The sequence below is a fragment of the Podarcis bocagei genome (assembly GCF_964188305.1).
Source record: "Podarcis bocagei genome assembly, chromosome: 10".
In the NCBI taxonomy this organism is placed as follows: Eukaryota; Metazoa; Chordata; class Lepidosauria; order Squamata; family Lacertidae; genus Podarcis; species Podarcis bocagei.
The window spans coordinates 22150063-22173005 of record NC_138135.1 but is presented as its reverse complement, the minus strand read 5'-3'; the positions used below and the strand labels follow the sequence as shown (position 1 = coordinate 22173005).

At 45.6% G+C, this 22943-nt stretch overlaps 1 protein-coding gene across 4 annotated transcripts in view; it reads left to right on the top strand.

Annotated features, from left to right (window-relative positions):
- Positions 1 to 22866, top strand: part of DDX11 (DEAD/H-box helicase 11) — a 34423-nt gene extending 11557 nt beyond the window's left edge. For all 4 annotated transcript variants that reach the window (XM_081209916.1, XM_081209918.1, XM_081209917.1 and 1 more), the window contains 20 exons: positions 62 to 149; positions 1986 to 2191; positions 4154 to 4306; positions 4436 to 4482; positions 5348 to 5427; positions 6780 to 6824; positions 6953 to 7020; positions 9013 to 9051; positions 9875 to 9995; positions 10588 to 10722; positions 11157 to 11269; positions 15414 to 15486; positions 16715 to 16818; positions 17175 to 17324; positions 18498 to 18566; positions 18725 to 18825; positions 19562 to 19646; positions 20755 to 20830; positions 21294 to 21448; positions 22714 to 22866. In XM_081209916.1, the coding sequence (XP_081066042.1) occupies positions 62 to 149; positions 1986 to 2191; positions 4154 to 4306; positions 4436 to 4482; positions 5348 to 5427; positions 6780 to 6824; positions 6953 to 7020; positions 9013 to 9051; positions 9875 to 9995; positions 10588 to 10722; positions 11157 to 11269; positions 15414 to 15486; positions 16715 to 16818; positions 17175 to 17324; positions 18498 to 18566; positions 18725 to 18825; positions 19562 to 19646; positions 20755 to 20830; positions 21294 to 21448; positions 22714 to 22761 (1956 nt within the window). In that variant the 3' untranslated portion in view covers positions 22762 to 22866. The remainder of the gene's footprint in view (positions 1 to 61; positions 150 to 1985; positions 2192 to 4153; positions 4307 to 4435; positions 4483 to 5347; positions 5428 to 6779; positions 6825 to 6952; positions 7021 to 9012; positions 9052 to 9874; positions 9996 to 10587; positions 10723 to 11156; positions 11270 to 15413; positions 15487 to 16714; positions 16819 to 17174; positions 17325 to 18497; positions 18567 to 18724; positions 18826 to 19561; positions 19647 to 20754; positions 20831 to 21293; positions 21449 to 22713) is intronic.
- The last annotated feature ends 77 nt before the right edge of the window (positions 22867 to 22943 follow it).

Here is a 22943-nt window from a genome sequence, read left to right as displayed (position 1 = left end):
GTCTCTCTCTCTCTCTGTTTTTGTAACTGGTTTCTGCTTTTTCCTGCCTTACCTGTCTCAGAACCTCTGTGTGAATGAGGAAGTGAGGCACCTGGGAGCCGTCCAGCTCATCAACGACCGTTGTATAGAGATGCAGAAGAATAAACATGGTAGGAAAGTGTCACATGCTGGGAACAATGACTTAAATGGTGCCTAGTGTATTTCAATAAAACAATGAACAGGGTGGTGATACAATGACTACGGCAATCAACACAAGTTAATGTCACAAAGGGAGCTGTCTGTAAACAAACAATAAACGTCCATAAAAATTGCAAAAGTAGTTTCTTTCCCAAATAGGTTTTATCTTTTTTTAATGTATTTTTATTAAAGATTTTCTTGATTTACAAAAGTATGTGTAATGTCTCTCTCTCATATTTTTTCCATGTAACATTTTTACAAATCAGTTTCATTTGTTGAGACATTAGGAAAAAAAGGGGGAAAGAGGTGGAGGTGGGAAAGGTGAGTGGGGTTGGGTGATGATGTTTCTATTTTACCTAATATATGTAGGGTTTTGTGTCAGCATTGCTTGTGCAGGTTCTTTGCTGTTCACTTGTGTTCCTTTGGTGGTGAGAGAGGTTGGGGTTGGCCTAGGGTGTGGTTGTTCATTTGTGGTTGGCTGTGGTGGTCTTTGTTTTTGTGTGTGAGTGGGGTGTTTTGGATCAGGTTAGCCATATTGATTTGTATGCTGTTGGTGGATTTTTGTCATTGACTTTTTGGGCTGTGTGTGTGATAAAGGGGAACCATACCAGGGTGAAGGTGTCCCTGTGTCAGTTTCAGTTTATTGCTTAATTTTTTCTAGTAAGGCTGTTTCCCATACTATTTGGTACCATTGGTCCATGCTTACTCCTGACAGGTCTCTCCAGTGTCTGGCTATGATGTTTCTGGCTGCTGAAAGTAGGTGGGTTATAAGTTCTTTGTGGTTTAAGTGGGCATTATTGTCTTGGAAGATGTTTAGTAGGGCCATTTCTGGGGTGATTTCTAATCCTTTCTTGGTTATTTTACATATTTCTCGTATGGTTGTTGTCCAGAATAGTTGGATTTTGGGACACTCCCACCACATGTGGAGGTATGTGCCTGTAATAGGTTTTATCTTAAACAATTGCAAACATAGTAAATAAAAAGTTCGCTTGTATTATATCAGTGGTTCAGTTCTCATTTCTTCTCTTTCCAAAATAGATCTTATCTTGAACAATTACAAATGCAGTAATAAAGAGCCCACTTGTGATATACCAGTGGTTCAGTGCTCCAACATTGCTAAAGACCTCGAGCTTTGTAGTAAATAATGTACAAGAGAAGAAAGCACGTAAATGACTTAAAGCAGGGGTATATCTGTCCCCATCTGCATATTCCCATCGGGAGGAGCATAGAAAGAGGATGATGTCCTTCAGTTAGTTAAAACGACTTGCCATTTTTATGGACATTTATTGTTTGTTCACAGATAGTTGCCTTGGTGGTACTATATAGTGCAATTCAATGGCAGGTTCTACCATCATCAGTAAAGTGGGGCCTGCAGTAAAATGTTTTTTTTTTTTTTATAAAATTTTTATTGGTTTTACAGATTTTTTTAAAGACAAACAAACACCTAAAAAGACATACAAACACGTATAATTTCAAACCTCTTTTCATACACCTCTTTTCCGGGACTCCCCCATACCCCCCCTTTCTGCATCCCAATGTCCATAATTTTGCCTGCAGTAAAATGTTGCAGTGGGGAGTGCTCCTGTTCAGGGTTCCAGCCAGCCATGTCCCCAGAGCACTTTCATCTCTGCTCACCAGCGGCTGGCAGCCCCTGGTGGATTACCCTCAAGGGGAATCGGCCCTCTAGAGAAAAAAAGGTTGCCCACCTTTGTTGTAGGAAGGGCCCCTCGCACTGCTTTCACTCACGTTAATATGAACGCCTCTTTCCACTTGGCTCTCACAACTCTTCTTTCTGACCTTTTTTCCAGAGAAGAGTAGCACAGGAGAGGAGGCAGAGGGGAAGAAAAGGCGTGTGAGCCGAACAGTTTGTCCATTTTACTCCTATGAGCCCATGCAGCTCCTTCGGGATGAAGTTCTGGTTGAGGTGAAAGATATTGAGCAGCTGGTGACTCTGGGGAAGGGAATGAAGGCCTGCCCGTATTATGGAAGCCGATATGCTATCCCAGCTGCTCAGGTGAGTCCCACAAAAAGGCAAACCAGCCGCTTTCCTTTAGCCTCAAATTCTTCAGCTGTTGAGCAAGGCAGGTGAAAACCATGGTGCTGCATTTGTGTGTGTCTCAAACACTGGGCTAGAAAATAAAGTAGGCGAAAGCACATTTAGAGCCAAGTGCACAAACTTGGACTTCACGATTGCTAATTGTTAGAATTACCTAAATAGTTTACCTCACCTAGTAGCATCAGTTGCCTTAATTGGCTATGTAAAAGACCTACCGTATTTTTCGGTCCATAACACGCACCTGACCATAGCACACACATAGTTTTTAGAAGAGGAAAACAAGAAAAAAATGTTCTAAACGAAACAGTGGATGTATGATTTTTGTAGTTCATGCTGTGGCCACAGACGTGATCTGACGGTGAGTTTGGAGTAGCCCAATGCAAAAATCCTGAGGATCCATGTGGATCCATGCTTTGTAACCACGTTTTTGCGCCATTGCAGCCCCATGAAACAGTGGGTGCGTGTGTGTTTTTTGGTGCAGGCTGTAGCCATGAATATGCTATGTGATCTGATGGTGAACTTGGGGTGACCCAGTGCAAAAATCCTGAGGATCCATGTGGATCCGTGCTTTGTAACCACGTTTTAAGTGGGGAGGGAAGGAAAAGCATTCAAGGGACAAGGAGCACGCATGGGGTGGGTGGAGAAGGATGCTGCTAATGATGCAGAAGAGGGGTTTAAGGGGAGAAGGAGCTCACGTGGGGTGTGTGGAAAAGGAGCTTTTCGGCGAGCTGAGCAGGGAGGGGGGAGAGAAAGAGCACTGTTGCTTTAAAGGAGCCAACCGGACAACAGCCACTTACAGCAGTGTAAGCAGCTCCTTTCCTCTCACGCTTTGCTCCTTCTCTCCCTCTTTGCTGCTTTACGCAGCTAATGGCAAATCCCCTGCAACCCAAGTCCTGCTCAGAGGATCAGCTGAGACGCTGGGAGAATCGTAATTTCCCACTCTCCCTTACCCCGTGCCCTCCTGTCCCCAGCAGCCTTTTAAAAAACTTTTTTACTGGTTTTCACTGCGCTCGTGGCTCAGAGCCCTCCTGTGCCCTGCCGTCCCTCTGCAGCCTCATTGCTCCGTTTAGAGAGTGTTGCTAGCTGAGACTACAGCAGCTGTTGCTGGCTACGCGGCGCTTTTTCCGGCTCGCTATGGCTCCCGTCTGTCCCTTCTCGCGTGTAAGCGGCTGCTGCCCGCTTTGCTGCCATGGCTCTCCCTCCCTCCCTCCTCCTTGACTCCTCCCCCTCCTCTTGACTGACGGCAGCCATGGCTCCAGTCGAGTGCATTCGCTCCGTAACACGCACAGGCATTTCCCCTTACTTTCTAGGAGCAAAAAAGTGCGTGTTTTGGAGCGAAAATTACGGTAGTCCTGTTGGGAGATAGATAAATTACAGAAATTGCCTCCACCCCATCGCTGCTGATTAATTAAAGTGCTTTCCGTCGGCGGAGGGGACGCTGTTGGATATGACCCAGATCAGATCAACCAAAAGTGATTTAATTGCCTGGCAGCAGAAACCTGGTAGTGGCTTCCTTTCGAACTGTTGCCCTGTTGGAGCAGCGGTAGCCAATGTCGTGCCCTTCAGATGCTGTAGACTGTGGCGCCCATCATTCCTGACCATTGAGGGCACCCTATTGCCTAACTCTACAATGGAGGAAAAGGGCTCCGTTTGTTGCCTCCTGCCTTATATGCCTCTCCCAGGACCTTTTTGCCTGCTATGCACTGGCAACCTTGGGTTTGCCACTGAAAGTACACTCAGTGGGGACTAGAAAGTAGTCCATATTTGCAAACGCATCTCGCCCCTACTTCCTGTTCACTCTTAATTTTTTGTGTGTGTTTTGGGAATGCATTTGCACCATGTGTGGTGGACCTTACTTACCTTTACTCCCATAAACGTGACAAATCGCCCTTGTAACCCAAGCCTGTGTCCCTCCTTCAGCTGGTGGTGTTGCCATATCAAATGCTTCTGCATGGAGCTACTAGAAGTGCGTCTGGGATCAAGCTGAAGGATCAGGTGGTGATCATTGACGAAGCCCACAATCTGATAGATACCCTCACCTGTATCTACAGTGCCCAGGTTAGCGGTTCTCAGGTGAGCCAGACCTCAGAGCCCCTGCTCTGCTGCGTGTTTTTTGGTCTTCCACCATAGAGTTCACATTTCCACAGTGGTGGGTTTCTCTTTTAAGCTGCCTTCAATGCCAACATTTTATTTCTATTATAGCTGTGCTGCGCCCATTCCCAGCTGTTGCAGTACATGGAGCGCTACAGGTAAAGCTATTTACAACTCGGGTTGACATGTTTGAGCACAGTGTGAAACTAGGGTTTTTTGCTATTTACATGACTGCCAATCTATAAAATTATTCAGGTGGCTTACAAAGTAGAAACAAGCATCATAAATGGCCCAGTTTGGACATTATGCTAAAACCAAACCATGGCTTTGCACCAATGAGCAAACATGTAGGCTCTTGGATGTAAGATGGCAGCCACACCCCTCTTCCCTGGGACCTGCTGCTCCTGTGCTAGGCAGGACTAAGCCATGGTTTGGCTTACTGCTATACCCAAATCAGAACTTGTGGTTTGTCTCACTCCAGACAAACCACAAGCAGTAACTAAAGGTTTGTTCTTGGTTTACTGCTCTTGGTTTGTCTGGAGAGAGACAAACCACAGTCTTAGGTTTGGATGTAGCACTAGGCCAAACCATGGCTTCGCCTCGGATAGCATAGCAGCAATAGAGCAACATTGCACTGCAGTGCATGTTTTCTCACACGTGCTCAGCCATGTTTTAAAAATTCAACTGTGGGAAAAGGCGAAAACAAGCATAAAGCACAGCACAAAACTTTCCTTCTAGCAGAGAGAGTGTAAATCAATTTAAAACTATATTCTCCCTTTGCATGTTGAAGAAAGGAGGGGGAGCTTGCAAGTCCCAAGAGGAGGTTGCTCATCCGTGAAACAGCAATACGTGGTTTGCCATTACAGTAAGGCGCCAGTCATAGTTGTCTATATGTGGCAGTGCTTATTCACCACCAAGGGCTTCATTCTCCACCAGGGGCATAATTCTAAAGCCCAACGTAAGCTCTGTTGTGTCAGGAGCACTGCCTGTTTGCATTGAGACACCGTTTTATTTCTGTAATAGGAAGCGCTTGAAAGCAAAGAACCTGATGTACATTAAGCAGATTCTGTTTCTGCTGGAGAAGTTTGTGGCTGTTCTTGGAGGTAAGAGAGAATGTGGGTTTGTTGGTTTCCACTCTGCTGGGAACAGGTTCCTGCTACTTTCCTCAAGCCAAACCAGACTTTGAGAGACAGTGTTTGTCTCAAGGGAGGTGAAGCTGATCCCTCATTATATGGGCTCCCATTGCTCTGGGAGCCTCTGAATTTTCTTGTGTGTGAATATGCAAGAGAAAAATTGAGGAGAGCCTGAACAGTCCCAGTTGCCTGTACTGACCTTGTTTCTCCCCTTTCCCCAACCCAGTCCTCCTTCGGTCACCTCTGTCTTCCACCTCTGCCTCAACCTTTTCCCGGTTGCCATTTTTGTTCATTCTAATAGGAAACTATGCAGCAAAATGAAGGTTTTTAAAGAGGTACATAAAGAGGAATCTGCTTATTGCACGTGGGTCCCCCCCCCCAAGTGTCTGCTCGTGCTTTGGCTATACGCCATATAATTAAGTCAACTTCCTGTATTTACCGAACTTGCTACCAGCTTAATGTAATCAAATTCCAAATTGCTTGTTGAATTATTTTTTTAAAGCATGTACAAATGCAATAAGCCCTTTAATGAGAAGCAAATTGGAATCTGTGTTTAGGGATGGATACAGCCGTGAATGCACAGCACTGGAACAAAATATTTCCTTGTAGGTGGCAGCCTTGGAGAGTGACAGAACTTCAGAATTGCGTGGCCTCTTAGACATAACCTACTTCTGCCTCTTGCTCAGTGTAGGGGTCTGCAGCTATAGCGTCCTTGACAAGTGGTTGGCCATCCCCTGCAATGGAAAGCCCATCATCCCTGCCCCACCTCAAGGCAGTCTATTCCACTGTCAAATAGCTCTTGCTGTTCTTAGTGTCTCCTCAAGTTTGGCTGAAATCTGCTTCCTTTCCATTTCTACCCATGAGTCCTTCTGGAGCAACAGAAGGACTGCTCATCTGCAGTTACTCGAAGGCAGCTCTCATGCCTCCCTTTAGTATCTTACCCACATTTTTCACCCGTTCCCTCATATAGACGTGGTTTCCTGATCCCTCACCCGATAGCTCACTTCTGGACATATTCCAGTTTAAAAAAATAAACAGAAATCATACGTTGAACCCGGAAGTAGACACGGTACTCCAGGTACCAGTTTCTAGGCAGCTGCTGTCTGCAGCTGTAAATGATTCTTTATATGGCAGAATCCTAAGCATGGCAACTCAGAAGTCACCCCTGCTTTCAGTGGCACGTGTGAGCTAATATGTGCACTTAGGAGTCCGCCCTTGTCATCTCAGCTCCCTGTTTAGGATTTTTTGGGAAACAGCACTTTTAATTCAGAGTGGCTTTTTTGTAAACTATTTCTCATTGCTCTGCTCTTTGTGTTCTACAGGAAATATAAATCAGAATCCAAACACTCAGAGCATTCCACAAGCAGGTACGTCATGCCTCCAATGTCTGAAATGACATGGATCAGCTGGATATATGGGGTACCTAATTGGGAGTGAATAAGGAATATCTCTCTAGGATAATTCTCTCTCTCTTTTTCTTTCCCGCCCCCCCCAGGGGTGCAGCTGAAATCTATCAATGACTTTCTGTTCCAGTGCCAGATTGACAACATCAACCTCTTCAAGGTTAGGAATGGATTGATTTGTTCCAGTGTCTATAATTGTGCTAATAGGATTTTTGTGAAGCTGAGAACTCAACGTCCCAGCTCTGAAGAGTGTTTTGTTGTTTTTGTTTCAACTACTTATTTGTATTTTTAGCTTGTGAACCATCCAGAGATCTTTTGATGAAGGGTGGTATAATAAAAAGAATAATAATACTAATAATAATAATACTAATAATAATACTAATACTAATAATAATAATAATAATAATAATAATATGCTCTGTTTCCAAATCAAAACATACTGCATTCCAGTATGTGTTTTTATTTCCTCCTCTGGACTTGTTAAGCAACAAAGTTTAAAGTGGTGGTGTTCCCTTTAGTCAGCTCCCCCTGTTTTCCAGGTGTCATCCACAGTGGGGAGCTGGGGCTTCTTGATATTCAGGGATGGGAAAATGAGTGGTAGCATGTGAGAAGGCCTTTTCCTGGCTGTGGAATGCCCTTGCCATGGAAGTAAGGACAATAGGAAGCTGCCTTATACCAAATTGTTCCATCTAGCACTGTATTGTCTACACTAACTGGCAATGGCTCTCCAGAGTTTCAGGCATAGGATGTTCCCAGCCCTCAATGGAGCTGCCAAGGATTGAACCTGTGACCTTTTGCATGCAAATCAGATTCCCCACCACTGAGCTCTGGCCCTGCCCTGGTGTTGACAACATTCTCCTTCCGGTGCCAGCTTAAAATATAACCTGTTTTCCCTGGCATTTATGTGAGATACGTCTGCCTGAATCATCCACAGCATCTTCTCAGTTTATTTTAATAGATATTATCTACACTGGTTTGTAGTACAGTGGTACCTCAGGTTAAGTACTTAATTCGTTCTGGAGGTCCGTTCTTAACCTGAAGCACCACTTTAGCTAATGGGGCCTCCTGCTGACGCTGCGCTGCCAGAACACGATTTCTGTTCTCATCCTGAAGCAAAGTTCTTAACCCGAGGTACTATTTCTGGGTTAGCGGAGTCTGTAACCTGAAGCGTCTGTGACCTGAAGCGTCTGTAACGTGAGGTGCCACTGTATTACACTTTTAAAAACTTATTTATAGGGTTTCTTGAATTTCTTTCCTGCCTATCAGCATAAGGTCTTTGGGCAGGTGAAAACAATATAAAAACGCAGTATTAAAACCAATTCAAACAGTTTACAGACGGAACGATAGGGTGGGCCATAAAGTACATGAATGTCAGGCGTCAAAGGCAGACAGCAGGAGCTAGGTAAGGTAACCTATTCTGGAAATGGCTGCACTTGAGGCTAGGATCTAAACCTTTTAAATATGCAAAACTGGATATTATAACAGACCTCTTGTTTCCACCAGAGGCCTTCAGGCTTTCCCAGACCCAGGAACCACCCAACCAGTGATGTTTCCAATTTATTTGATCCCCGCCCCCAGTTTATTATTTTGGTCAATTCCCTCTTTTATCCTCTATTGAAACCTGGCCTGATCTAAGCAGAATGATAATATAAAATAGGCTACTCTGTTTCTGTCAGCTCTTATTTTATTTGGAGAAGCATTAAAAATTATATACTCCATGCATGCAAACCTAGCACAACCTAGCACGTTGAAACGTTTACCCCGCTTCCTCTCTACTGTGCTGATTTTCTACTGGGAAGGCACATACTCCATCTCTCTAGAAGAAAATGCATGTGTATGTTACTTAACAATGATCAGGGACTTTCTCCTCCTAGAAGAGCCAGCCACATGCATGGCAGTGGCAGAGTGGCGACTCTCGAAGCTTGAGCATCCTTGGAGCGTGGTAGGAATCCTTTGGAGGACTGCTTGCTTCTGCCTCTTACAAATCCACCTCTAACTTAAACCTGTGAAGTGAAGTGTAGTTCAGTCTTCTGCTGGAGCAACTAATAAAAGTAGTTGAGTTGTGACAGTTGGACAGAGGCGGCTGGGATATGGAGCTAAGCAAATAAGTTGAGTAAGAGCGTTCCATTGTGTGTTCTCTCTCTTCCAACAGGTTCAACACTACTGTGCGAAAAGCCTCATCAGCAGGAAGGTATTGTTCTCTCTGCCTTTTATTCTGCTAGAATGTGGGGGCAGGTACTTTCTGCTCAGATGCCTGTACAAAAGCTGCTTGTTGCTGCAGCATTTTTGCAGGTTTCTCTCTGCAGTCTTGGGGACTAGAAACTCTTCCCCCCCCCTTTCTCCCCTGCAAAGAAAATCCGAGGTACTTAATGGAACTGATTTCTGCAATTTCACAGAAAAGGTCACTTATATGAAGTTGCTCTGAATGGTTGCCAGTTTGAATTTTCAGAGCAAAAAGGTAGCACTGGGGAGGGGACTGTTTTCTGGGGGTGGAAATTAATAATGAAAATATTGTTTTAATTTTTTTTGTCTGTTCCCATATCTGCTGCTGCTTTGATACCATTATATTCCTGGTTAGGGCTTCTGTCTCCTTACTCTTTTTTAAAAAATGTTTTTATAAGATTTGCAAATGCAACAAGCAAAATATCAAAGTAAAAAAATAATTAAAACAGCCACAAAGAGGAATAAAAATGGAAGATAATAATAATAATAATAATAATAATAATAATAATAATAATAATAATAATACAGTACAACAACAAGAAGAAGCTTAACAAAGAATGACTAGCATAAAATATATTTCATCTCCTTTCTGCAGTGATCCCAGCCAATTGGGCATCACTTTATAGCCAAACCTGTACATTGTCTGAATGTAGAAGTTGCAGTGGGTTCTAAAGTTGTTGTTTTTAACCATGCAAGATTCTGCAGACTTTGCAGGAAAGGTCCCTGAGCGTAGAACCAGTTGTTATGGGCAATACCTTAATACTACTTCTAATCTGTCTACATTTTGGCAGCTCTTTGGCTTTATCGAAAGGTACGGGGCGTCTGGAGCTCTGAAAACTCGGAAAGAAGACCAGAAGATATCGGGCTTGCAGAATTTCCTGCAAACTTTGAACAAGAGGCAAGGGAAGGAAGGTGGGCTCAGGTGTTGAGTTGTGAAATGGGCTAGAAAAGGCAGAACCAATGATAATGGTTGCCAGTGCAGTGATTTCGTAACCCCATGGGGATGCTGGTGTATCCGTGGAGCTCCTCTGCCTGCCCTTCCTCTCAATGGAATCAGAGGACCCACATGTATTCTTTTACATGCATGGGTTTGCTCGCTCTGTGGAAATGAATGGGGCCTTTTCAAGCATGCAAGAGCTTCAGGTCCATGTGGACCAGGGTGTGTCCGTTCACTCCACCCTGGGGAGCAAGTTAATTTACTGAAGCTGTTTCCTGAATGCCGTTTCCTCATTTAGGGGGAAACAGCTTGAATTTTTTCCTTCTTTCCAAAATAAATTAAGTTTTGATGGGGCTGTGGGCATTTTTACACAGGGCGCTTAGACCACGAGCAGAAAACCTGCATTGGCAAGAGTTTCATCAGTTTCTCTGCTTGATCTCATTAACAATTTTCAGATGTGGTATGAATGAAAATTGTCTTCTGAGCTTGTTACCCTCCTAGCTGCCGAGCATCCCCTGGCTTTGTGGCACTAAGTTCACCATCTGAGGTTGCTCTTTTGGTTTGCAGGGACTCAACACAGCTCCCCTGGAGAGGCTGAGGATGAGCAGCCAAAAATGGCATCTCCCCTAATGCACATTGAGGGGTTTCTGGCTGCGCTCACAAACGCAAACCAAGATGGAAGAGTCATCCTCACCCGGCAAGGTACGGGGCAAGTTGACGGGCGTACATTATTTAACTAACTAAAATTGCAGTTGCTGGTATAGATTGAGGCCTGGGCCACAAGGATTGAAAAGCCACTTGCTTCTGTGAGAAGCCACTCTCTCCTTCAGAGAGTCGTCCCCCGTCTCCCCCCCCCCCCCAGTTTAGTTCAAAGCAGCCTGAAAATCTGCAAGGATCTGTTTGCTTGGAGCCAGAAGTTGGACAGGAAAACCAACAGTGCTCTTCTGGTACAGGCAGCGATGGTGCTGTCAAACCCCACCCCCCCATGCTCTCAAAATGTATCTTTTGGTGAAATTACAGTGTTGGGTAGATGAATGGCCCACTGTCAGGGATGCTTTAGCTGAGATTCCTGCATTGCTGGGGATTGGACTAGATGGCTCTTGGGGTCCCTTCCAATTCTATGATTCCTTTTCCAGGCACTTTAGCTCAGAGCAGCCTCAAGTTTCTTCTTCTGAATCCGGCGGTGCACTTTGCCCAGGTGCTGAAGGAGTGTCGGGCCGTGGTCATTGCTGGAGGCACCATGCAGCCGGTGAGAGACGTTTCTTGACATCTCTAGACTTTTGTTTGGTCTGAATAGCGGTTGCTTACAAGCAGGCAGTGGTAGAAGGGGCTACATGCTGTCTTTAGGAAGCTGTGAACTCACACTGAAGGTTAACCAACGAACTTGCACTGCTTTTATCCTAGTTGCAGAATTTGGAGCAGGAAGTATTGTAACCTTGGTGATAGATGGGACCCATCAATCACCATGAACATAAAAGGGGGGGGGGGGAAAGGCTCACACAATGCGCTTCCAGAATGCCCACCGTTGGGTAACAATTTTATGTCTGGTTCTTTCTCTCCTACCATGTTATCAAAGGATCAGGAAACTCTGAATTAAATAAGCGTTGGAGGGGGAGTGTAGGTTTCCCTTTGGATGACAACAATATGTGGGTGGTGTCAAACACTTGCACAACTGGAGGCCCCCAAATCCACTTTAAACTGGTGGTGTACACAACCTAAGCAAATCCTCCATAACCTTTATGGAGCAGGCCCTTCCTGGTAAAAGAACAGAATCTGCTAGGTTTATAAGGTGTCTCTTTGAGTCTTTGGCTCACATTATTATTATTATTATTATTATTATTATTATTATTATTATTATTAATTTATTTATTAGCTTGACATTCAAGCCTGTGCTTCTTTGCCTTATTTCTTCAGGCTGCCTGCTGCTTTTGATAAGTCCTGGATCCTTAGCCTCTTGTGTTTGACCTTCAAGCGGTGATCTTGCCAGGAGGGGTCATTTCAGAAAAATCAGGATTTCAGTAACACCATGGTGGCAGGACCAGTCTCTGCCAGGCTTTTTGCATCTGAGCCCCAACTGCTGGCAGGGTATAAGTGGAGCTGCAGAATATAGGGGGTGGGGAAAGGAGTAAGCCGTGGGTGGATAGCTAACTAGCAATCCCAGTTGGAAGGGGGCTGTGCTTGTTTCAGAAGTCAGGGAGGAATGTTTTTGTTAATTCTGCTTTCCTGCTTAAGGTGTGTGCGTACACACACACACACGAGATCCCAAATTCAATCCCTGGCATCTCCACCTAGGGCTGGGAATGTTCACGGTCTGAAACCCTGTAGAGCTGCTGTCAGTCAGGGGGCACAATGCTGAGGTAGATGAACCCAGTGGTGTCATCTGGTCTAAGTCAGCTTCATATAGTCATATAACTAGGCATGGAAATTGTTGGTATGGATTTCTTTACAGTCCCATACAGTGGTGCCCCGCAAGACGAATGCCTCGCAAGACGAAAAACTCGCTAGACGAAAGGGTTTTCCGTTTTTGCGTTGCCTCGCTAGACGAATTTCCCTATGGGCTTGCTTCGCAAGACGAAAACGTCTTGCGCTTTTTTAAAAAAGCCGCTTTAAGAGGCGCAGTTGCGATGGACCGTGCTTCGCAAGACGAAAAACATCGCAAGACGAAAAGAGGCACCACTGTAGCTCTAAGCTGTACCATATGAGGCCAGTACAAGCCTCTTAACTGGGGAAGAGGGAGGAGGATGGGCTTTGACAACGCATAGCTCAGTTGGTAGAGCATGAGACATTGTGGCTTCGAGCCCCCCGTTGGGCAAGGTTACAATACTTCCTGCTCCAAATTCTGCAGCTAGGATAAAAACAGTGCAACTTCATTGGTTCATGATTATGGAGCTGCGCTGGCTGCCAGTGCTCTGTCTCCAAGGCCTTAACATTGGTTTATAAAACCCAAAGCAACCTGGGTTCTGTGTACTGTGAGGGAGGACTGCAGCTGAGTTGTAGAGCATCTCTGCATGTGGAAGGCTCCAGGTTCAGTCCCCAGCATCTCTGAAACCCTGGAGAGCTGCTGCCAGTCAGTGTAGACAGTACTAAGCTAGATGGACCAATTGCTTGACTCGGTATAAGGCAGCTTCCTATGTACTTTAAAAGGCCACCTTATTCCCTTGACCACTGCACAGTCTTCGTATTCGGCCACTGAGGCATGTCAGCTGTCCATGACGAGAAGTTGTGCATGGAGTGTGGCGTCATGGAGACTGTGGAACTCTCTGCCTCATGAAATCAAGCTGGCACCATCTGCTGTGAGCTTTAGGTGCCAACTATAAAAGGCTTAGTTACTTCAAACCTTCTTAAGAAAAAAAGATGCATTTGTTTTACAAAACCTTGTTAGATGGTCCATTTTGTCCTTGCTGTTTTCTTGAATATATCTTGCTTCAGTTTTTTATTTTTTAGGATGTTTCGCTTTTAACCGAGATCTGATAGTGTTCTCCTTGCAGTGCAGCAATTAAACAGTTATCACATTTGCAAAGCTAAGCTGGGTTTGGTATGCTTTCAAACTGGATGGGGTTCTGCAGTTTTCTGCATTGCAGGGGGTTCGGCTAGATGACCCCAGGGGTCCCTTCCAACTCTAATGGTTCTGTGTTTGCAATATAGTAAAGGTAAAGGGACCCCTGACCATTAGGTCCAGTCGTGACCGACTCTGGGGTTGCGGCGCTCATCTCGCTTTATTGGCCAAGGGAGCCGGCGTACAGCTTCCGGGTCATGTGGCCAGCATGACTAAGCCGCTTCTGGCAAACCAGAGCAGCACACGGAAACGCCAATTACCTTCCTGCTGGAGTGGTACCTATTTATCTACTTGCACTTTGACGTGCTTTCGAACTGCTAGGTTGGCAGGAGCTGGGACCGAACAACAGGAGCTCACCCCGGCACGGGGATTCGAACCGCCAACCTTCTGATCGACAAGTCCTAGGCTCTGTAGTTTAACCCACAGCGCCACCCGCGTCCCTATGTTTGCAATATAGAAAGGAATAAAATAAACAAAATCTGACGATGTGTTGAAGGAGCCACTTGGTGGCAGTACTGTACTTCATTTCCTAGCATGGCCAGTGGGACTGAGGGAGACAGAGTTGCTTGCACCATCTGGAAAATCAAGTCATATGGGACAGAAATAAGAGAAATGGTCAGGGCATGCACTGTATTCCTGAAATATGGGATGGGGCACAAGCTTTGCAATGGTCTTGTGGCCATTTACTCTTCTGGATGCAGCCTAATAATTACACCAACCTTGTGGTGCAGATGCCACTTTGTTCTTCCACATGTGGCACACAACTGGTTGGTGTCGCAGTTCAGTTGCGATGTTGACAACCTGCTGGTGTGCAGCCAGCCTTAAAAGGATAGTTTGCAGATCTGGGTTTGTCTTTCCACGCAGGCATTATCTGGAGGACTTTTCACTGGGGGTTTCTGAGTGTTATTTTTGAACGTTACTTATTTTAGGCTGCCTTTCTGAACAAAGTCTGTTCAGTGCATTTATAGAACATAAAATCGAGATAATACAACATTAATACTTTAAAACTTTTTTTAAAGTTCCAAAAAATTCAAAGTAAGCAACAACAGTTTAAAACATAGTGGAGCCCAGAAAAAAATTAATAAGAAAAGACCACACACCAGAGTGATAAATTTATTAGAAAGTTGCTCTCTTACTCGTGTGCTCTGGAGATGTAATGGAAAGAGTTGGGCCTGCTCTTTGTTTTGCTTATTTATTTTATTAGGTGCATTTATAACCCACCTTTCATTTTAGCAGATTCCCAGGGCAGATGACAAGATACAGATTCAATAAAATTGCAGAAAAACAGCTATAAATCATAAAAGCTAGCTTGACAGCAGCTAAAGTCACAGGGCAGGCTGGCAACCACAGCTGAACATTACTACAGTGCACCACTGAAATATTTGCCTTGTGGGTGAAAGAGATTGTGGGAGGTTCTGTAGGCATCTCAGAAACAGGGAGGCGATATGCTGAGAGGGTTGGTTCAGTCTCTTGAATGGCTTCTTCCCGTGGTGCAATGGGTCAGTGCGTCTGACTGGACCATAGTTTGCTAAGGGAGCTCATTCCTTGCACGCAGGACACCCAGGTTCAGTTCTTGCAATTTTCACTTAAAAAGATCTCAACTAGCAGAGCTCTTTCGAGCTGCTGCCAGACAGAGTAGACGATACTGGGCTCTATGGACAAGTAGCATGAACTGGTATATATACAGCATCTTCCTACATAGGTAGCAGGATTTGGTTTCTGCGTAGGAGGACTTTGGCCCATGTGCTCTGCCCTTGATTTTGGCCAAGGTCACCCATCTAGCCCTGCCTGCTGCTTGAGCCTTCCTATTTTTTTATGAAAGCCTTGTGACTTGCAGGTGGCCGATTTCCGGGAGCAACTGCTTGTCTGCGCTGGTGTCGGTGCCGACAGGATCGAGGAGTTCTCCTGCGGTGAGCCTCGGAGACAGGGAAGGGAAAGGAGTGCTTTTAAAATTACTATTATCATCCAGCAAATTGCAGTGGGCAGATGGACCCTGCCTGCCTGTTGCTATGGCACTGTGTGTAGCAAAACGTTCCCTGCTCCATCCTTGCCTGCCGAAATGCTGCAGCCCAGTGGCCTCCCACCTCCAGCACCACTTTACACGGGGAATCCCTGGCAGCATCCATACTGGTGAATGCAGCTGTACTTGCAATAAGCTGAAAGCAGAAGGGCCAGAACTGCTGTCTCCCTCCCTCCACTTTAAAAACCCAAGATGGAAAATGCAACTATGGCTGCAAATTCCAGTGAATTAACTAGGGCTTTCTGCCATATAAACATGACTGTGTAGGACAGGGACGAAACACTGCTCCCATTCAGGGTTCCAGCCAGCCATGCCTGCTTCCAGCAGACTCCAATCCATGCCCCCCAAGTCAGTTGTCATTCCTTGCCCACTGAGAATTTGTCTGCATTGGAGTGTTGAGTGTGTGTGTGTGTGTGTGTGTGTGTGGTGTCCACTTAGGCTTTCTCTCTCTCTTTTTGTACTTCTCAAACCTTGGGGTTTCCCTAAGCATTCCCACCTCCCCCAGTTTTGTTTGTGGGTGGTGCCCTTTTGGATTCACACTTGGGTAATCGAATTTGCTATTAGCATATGATAGTTAAGAGCCAAATGATCTTTCTCTCCTGCTTGCCAGTAGGAGTGATTCAGGGCATTGTTTCAAAGACCCGTTTCTTTAGGAGGAGAGAATCTTGAAGGCGTGGGTGTCGCCATGGAAATATGCCTGTTTACAGATCTCCAGGCTGAGAAGAAATGTCACGAAATCAGCAGTCAGCGTGGCTCATGCCAGTCCCCAGACAGAATCAGTGCTTGCTATGAGAATCCACGGCTACTTGTGTTATGCACAGGTGTCAGTGCCAAACTCACATCCCACCTTGCTTCCCGTGTCACCCCTTCAGTTGTGACTTTCAAGCGTTCAGTCAGGGAGTAAGGAATCCTTGCTCCGATTAAATTACACCTTGTGTTTTTAGTGGCTCTCTTTAAGGTGACTCTGCCACACAATTTGCTTGACCACTGAAATCTGATGGTGGCCCGTGGGTCCAGAGGTGGGCTCGGGTACGGCTTTGCTTCCAAGCGGCTATGAATAGGGATGGCTGTTCAGCTTCGCTGCCTCTCATTCCTTCTGCCTGCTCATATGTTGTCAGGTCACGTGATTCCCCCAGACAACATTTTACCCATCATCCTCTGCAGTGGCCCATCCAACCAGCAGCTGGAATTCACCTATGAGAAGCGAGGCCTACCTCAGATGGTCAGTATCCGTCCCATTACTTTGACTGTTCAAGATATGTCGCTTCATGTTTTGAGCTTGCTGGGGGAGATGCAACCGGCCTTGCTGGATCAGACCAGGCACCCGTCAAACCCAGCATTCTCTTATCACAGCAGCTGTTTGGATGTAGCAAAACTTACTCCATTTTGATAGCCTTTTCAGAACTGGCAGTGCATTCCGTACAAAATAATAAGCCGCTGCTGGGACAAATGGGGTGGAGGAGAGGAGGGTAGCGGGTGGGGCTTGGGGGCTGGCCCCTTCCTCTGGGCCTAATATACAGGCAGTGGCTTTTGAACCCGGTGCCCTAAAGAGTGTGGTGGCTTCTTTTCTCTCTTTAGATGGCTGAGGTGGGGCGGATACTTTGCAACCTGTGCAACGTCGTCCCTGGGGGCGTGGTGTGCTTCTTCCCCTCTTACGAGTATGAGAAGCAGGTTTATACGCATTGGGAGAAGACCGGGGTGCTTACCCAGCTGGCCTCTAAAAAGAAGGTAATTGCTCAGCCTGGTGCTGCTGGTGCTTTTAAGCGGAAGCCATTCGTTCCGGAATCAAACCATTATTGGCTGATTACAGTCCTCTGCTCTGTTTTTTGTTCCCTCTCCTTGAGTTGTTCCCGCTGCCTGCACAGTGAAGCAGAGAGGATGTTTGTTTATATGTCCAATTCCCCTCCACCCCCCCCCCCCCAATAATGAATAAGCAATACTTGCTGGGCGACTGATTGGTGTACTTGGGTCTAAATTAGATTAAGCGCTGCTCCATGCTTTCTCAAAGCGCAGCAAGCTTGGCTCTTTGGCAGCGGAGGCAGACAAGAGCCCAGAGATGACGGCCATTTGAAATTTATTTTGCAAATCGAAAATTAAGCTTCTGTAACCTGGAGAGCTAAATCCTGAGAGTTCATTGTGAGCACAACAAATCATGAGCAAACAGGACATATGGCATTGCATAATAAAAACCCATTCAGTTGTGTGTGTGTGATTCTCAATTTGTGTCCTCTTCCTCCAAGGAGCAACCATTCAACCTCATAACCGGGTTGCCCAGGACCTACTTGAGGAGCATCACAGTCAATTGGGGATCGGAACCTTAGTTTCCTACTGACAAAATCTGTGTTTTTAATTAAAAATAAATAAAAGCAAAGCCAAGATCCTCTTGCTGTGATGGTGCAGATGCTACACAGGTCTGAAGGGGGTTATTCTGGTACTAAGTCTTTTGTCGTCTTCCTCCATGTTTCCTGCTATGATGCTGCCTGAACTGGTAATGCCAAAGGAGCAGTTAATTCTCAGTGGGGAAGCTGAGGCCTCCATATTGGGTCAGATTCACCTGATTCTTGTCTAATCTGTAGTGAATTTAGAAGCAGCTGCTGGAATATTTTGTACCAAGGTTGAGTTGTATTTGCTACTGCCTGGAGGTGTAATGTTGCTACACTTGCTGAATTGAAATTCTGGGGTGGGTTTTTTTGTTTTTTTGTATTCTGTTAAGTTTGTTTGCTTTTATGAAATTGTTCTTGCAGTGGTTGATCCTGTGATGTATTGCTTGTGTTAAGCAACTTTCAGCATGATTTTTGTGTGCAGAAAGACAACATGCAGCTAAACTGATAATGACGATCTGCTTTGGGCAAGTTCAGCATCTCTCTCCATCAGCTGATGTTTTCTGCGTTTTTTAAACAGATATTTCAGGAACCAAAGCGAGCGAACCAGGTGGAGCAGGTGTTGGCTGAATATGCCAAGAGCATCAAGGTGAGAGCCAAGGGGTTGGCAGGCTGCTAAGGTACTTAGTGGAAAAAGGCAATGCCCTTGTATCAGCTAAGCTGAACTCTGCTGCTTTGGCCTAGAGGTGCGCTTGTTTCCCATCTTTTAACCACCCACCCCCTGGGGGCGGGCTTTCTTTTATGCAGCGTTGCAGCCAATCAGGAGGCCCCATGACAGGAGCGCTGCTGTTCTCTGTCGTTGGTGGGAAAATGAGCGAAGGAATCAATTTTTCCGATGACCTGGGAAGGTAAATGACTGGCTTGTGATCAGAGATGTGGGAAACGCCCCCCATTAACCCTTTCTCTCCAGTGCAGTTCTGCAGCTGAAATAAATACTTTCTTCTAGTTCAAGTTTTTGATTTTGGCAGTGAGGTAGAGGGGCAAAGGAACTGTTTTTCTGTGGGGTTTTTTCCCTTTTTTGCTGGAAGCTGCCCAGAATGGCCAGGGCAGCCCAGTCAGATGGGTGACATATAAATAATAAAATTATTAAATGCATAGACTGGAGACTAGCAGCCTCTGGATGTTGGAAGTACTTCCTTAAGCGATGATTTGCCTTTAGCATTTCCTCTTAAGGCTCTGTCCTACCCCACTGTTACTTAGAGGACTAAAATCGGTTTCAGAAATTGAATTGAGCTAGAAGTGCTCCTCCTAGAGGGACAGTTTGCACAGGGAGCAAACTTACGCTAGATTAAACCTCCTTCTGCCACACACATCCCCGCCCCCCAGGGCAAAAAATGGTTGCCCAAATTCTGTTTATTTGAAAGTTTCCTGAGCTCTTATGCATGATTCCAGGGGGAGGAAAACTGTCTTGTATCTAATGTACTTGCTCCACAATCCTATTAATGCAATGTTAGGATGAAACATGGCCTCTTTGACGTTTTCCTGCTAAAAGGGGCATTGCGGTATTATTACAAAAGCTAACGAAATACCTGTGGTTGGTGGGTGTCTGTCTTTCTCTCTTGCCTCCCCCCCCCCCATTCCTAGGTGTGTGATCATGGTGGGCATGCCTTACCCCAACATCAAGTCGCCAGAACTTCAAGAGAAAATGGCATACCTTGACAAGACTATGGTAACTGTCCACCCCTTTCCACTCTTGCTGTATCCGCTTTGCAACGTGGCAAAGCAGTGTAGGGACACACTTGCATTATGGAGAACTCTTTTCATAGCCATGTACCTTTTTGCTGTTCTTGGGAAAGAGCTACTTCCCCCCCCACCTCCCCCCCCCCAATTGGCCACCCAAATTAGAAAGTTAATGTTGCTCCTTTAAAGCCAGAGTGCTTAAACACACACACACACACACACACACACACACACACACACACATGCTTCATTCATCTTAAGTGAGAGAGGCTTGTAATGATTCCCCATTCTTACATGAGGTTAACAGCTTGGTCCTTGTAATGGAATTTAACTACTGCAGTATCAAATTAGTGGCTGGTAATAGAGGCTCATAGCATCAGGCAGAACAGCGCTTAGGGCTTCTTCACGGGGAGCTCATAAGGCAGCCTCAGCTGAAAACTTTATTACATCTGAGGTGAGGGGGAAACTGTGCACAGTTCCTCTTAGGTGGCTGATCCATCGCTCCTTGATACTGTGACATGATTCGCTCGTTGTGCATGAGCCATGCATGTTGTTTTAATTGCCCTTAATGTCCCTGTACTTGGAGAGCACTGGCTGTTTATTGGCTTGGGAATGAGCTGGTGCTGCTGCTTTCATGATGTAAGGTTTTTGGGGGGGTTGTTCTTTGGTAAATCAGGCAGGATGTGTGTTTGTACCTCAAGCAGCACATTCCATGCTCAGTTCCTGGGACACCTCTTATTTTTGCTTCTTATGCAGGGCCCAAATCAAGATGGAATCTCAGGCTTTGAAATTCATTTGTTGTTACCTTATTCTAAAGCTAAACACCTAGACAGGTGTTTCCCCATTATTTAGGATAGCTCCCTACTGTGTACTTTTGACTCCTCCTTTTACCCTTACTTCAAGCCCAGCTCCAGCTAGTACTGGATATGCAACCTGACTTGACTGGCAGGCCAAAATGTAGTTCAAGTCCTTGCTACTTTCATGCCTGCTCTGGTGCTGCCCTCTGCATTGAGGGTGGGTAGCCAGGAAGGCTCTTGACTCTGGGGATACTTTGCTCATTCTTACCTTCCTCTGTCATCTTGGTTTCCCTCCTCCAGCCCAAAACCGCAGGCCAGGCACCAGGCAGAACTCTGATTGAGAACTTGTGCATGAAAGCGGTCAACCAGTCAATAGGTAAGTGCAGAATTCGCAAGTGGGTTTTGATGTTCTCCAACAGAGCACTGATGGTGGCTTCCTGTGGGCTGGCAGAGTTTAGAAGCAGCTATTTCTGATGCATGTAGCCTGAATCTCAAGCAGTGAAAGCAACAGGAACAAAAGTACCAACTTGTCAATATTTTTGCGCAGTCCTCAAGCTGCCATCCACCATGTTAACCCAGCCTTGTTAATAGCCACATGCCTAGCTGTTCATGGTGAGAGAGAATCTCCCCATAGCAGTAACTGGGCAAGGAAGCTTTTGTAAGCCAGAAGAGGAACTGGTTTTCTTTCTCATGCAGCTGTTATCTCATACGTGGGGGGTGGGGGGAGAGGACAGTAATTCTGTGAACATGTGTAAGGTTGCCTTAGTGCATCACGTTGGCTGCTCCTGCTGTAATAAGTTGACAGCTGACTGATTTATGTGTGTGGCTTCTCTTAACAGGGAGAGCAATTCGCCATCAGAAGGACTTTGCCAGCATTGTGCTCTTAGATCACAGGTATGCCCGTCCAGCTATTTTCAACAAACTACCTCAGTGGATCAAGAGCAGGACTCAGACCAAACCTGTCTTTGGGCCAGCCTTTGCAGCACTAAGAAAGGTGAGTCACAATGCCAGGCTCTGCTTATTCCCACAACACACACACACACACACACACACACACACACACACACACTGGATGGAATGAGAATCTTGGCATTGGTCTGCAATGGAGGTTGGTTCATGAGGACATGTGGAGCACCAGTTCACCAACATCATCACATGCCTGCCTTCTTTCTTAAATCTAGTTAGGCATAAAATTTATGGAAATTTCAAAGCTATTGAAAGGGGGAAAATACTTTTTCCTCCGGTTTTTTCCATGTCATTTTATTTCTTGATTTGGTGTATTTCCAAGCACAGACCAGGTTCCCCCTCCCCACACGCTGCAGAAAATGGAAGTGTGTAAGAAAGCAAGAGGAGTTGGAGGCTGTATTGAGCAAAGCTCTTGCCACCATGTTGCAGGAGGGATGTGCTTGGCAGAATTCCAGGCTGCATTCCTTGGTCTTGTTGTGCAGTCAAATGCAGAAGTGGTGTTATAATCGCTTACGTTTTTGTCTTTTGAATTTTTGATCCAACAGATTTGCAGCAGCATGAATTGGATGGCAACAATATTAACGTTGCTCAGTTCTTTCTCCCACTCCCAAGTTCTTTGAGGCCTAGTTGAGGGCAGAAACATGCACTGGCTGTGCCAATGAGAGGGCCACAAGCAAAGAAGGCACGGAGTCCTTCTCCCTTCTCTTGTGACAATGGCAGTGCCCTCCGAGAGGCAGATATACATCTTGCGCTTAGATTTGAGAGTATACAACTTGGTGCTTGCTTGTCCTTGGTGTATGTGTTTTGTAATGATACCGTACATAGTTTTACAAAGAAGTCTTCCTGTTAAGAGTTTCAGAAATCATTTTAGGAGACTAACTATATTAACATCTGGTCTTAAACATTTGTGTATTGTTTGGAAAGAAGGTATTTCATAATCCTTTTTTCCCTTCAATTTTTTTTGGGGGGGAAAACAAACAAAAAAAAGACTTGGGGGAAAAGTCCTCCCCCCCCCCCGAGTTCTTCCATTCCCCCTAGGCTGTCACCTCTCTACATCCAGTCCATGGGGGTGGCCCTGCCTAGCAGCTTCCTCCTGTGTCGCCTCAATGTTGGCATTGTAGACCTCGGTGGGAGAAATGGTGGGGGCACAACTTGGAACTAGTTAGTTCTGCCTCCCCCCTCCCCAGTTCCAGCAGGTGCTTAAGCCTGCTTATGGCTCGGCTGTTGGGATTGTGCTCCTTGTTGCTTCTGGTGGTTCCATGCCTGATGTAATTTCCATTTTCTGTTCTGCAGTTTCATGTGGAGAAGAGATCAAGTTGTGAGTCTTCACCCTTCAGATAACGGAAATGCTTGCAGCTGCCTCGTCCCTCTGTGTGAAGTGCCTTCAGTGTTTGTTTATGTCAGTATTGTTTTTGAATTTCTCAATAGCTAAAGCATTCTTTCAAACTTCATGCTCAAGGAGTTTTGTGTTGCCAAGCCTTTAAGGCATGTTGCACTAGGAGTTCAGGTTACAGAAACCCTGT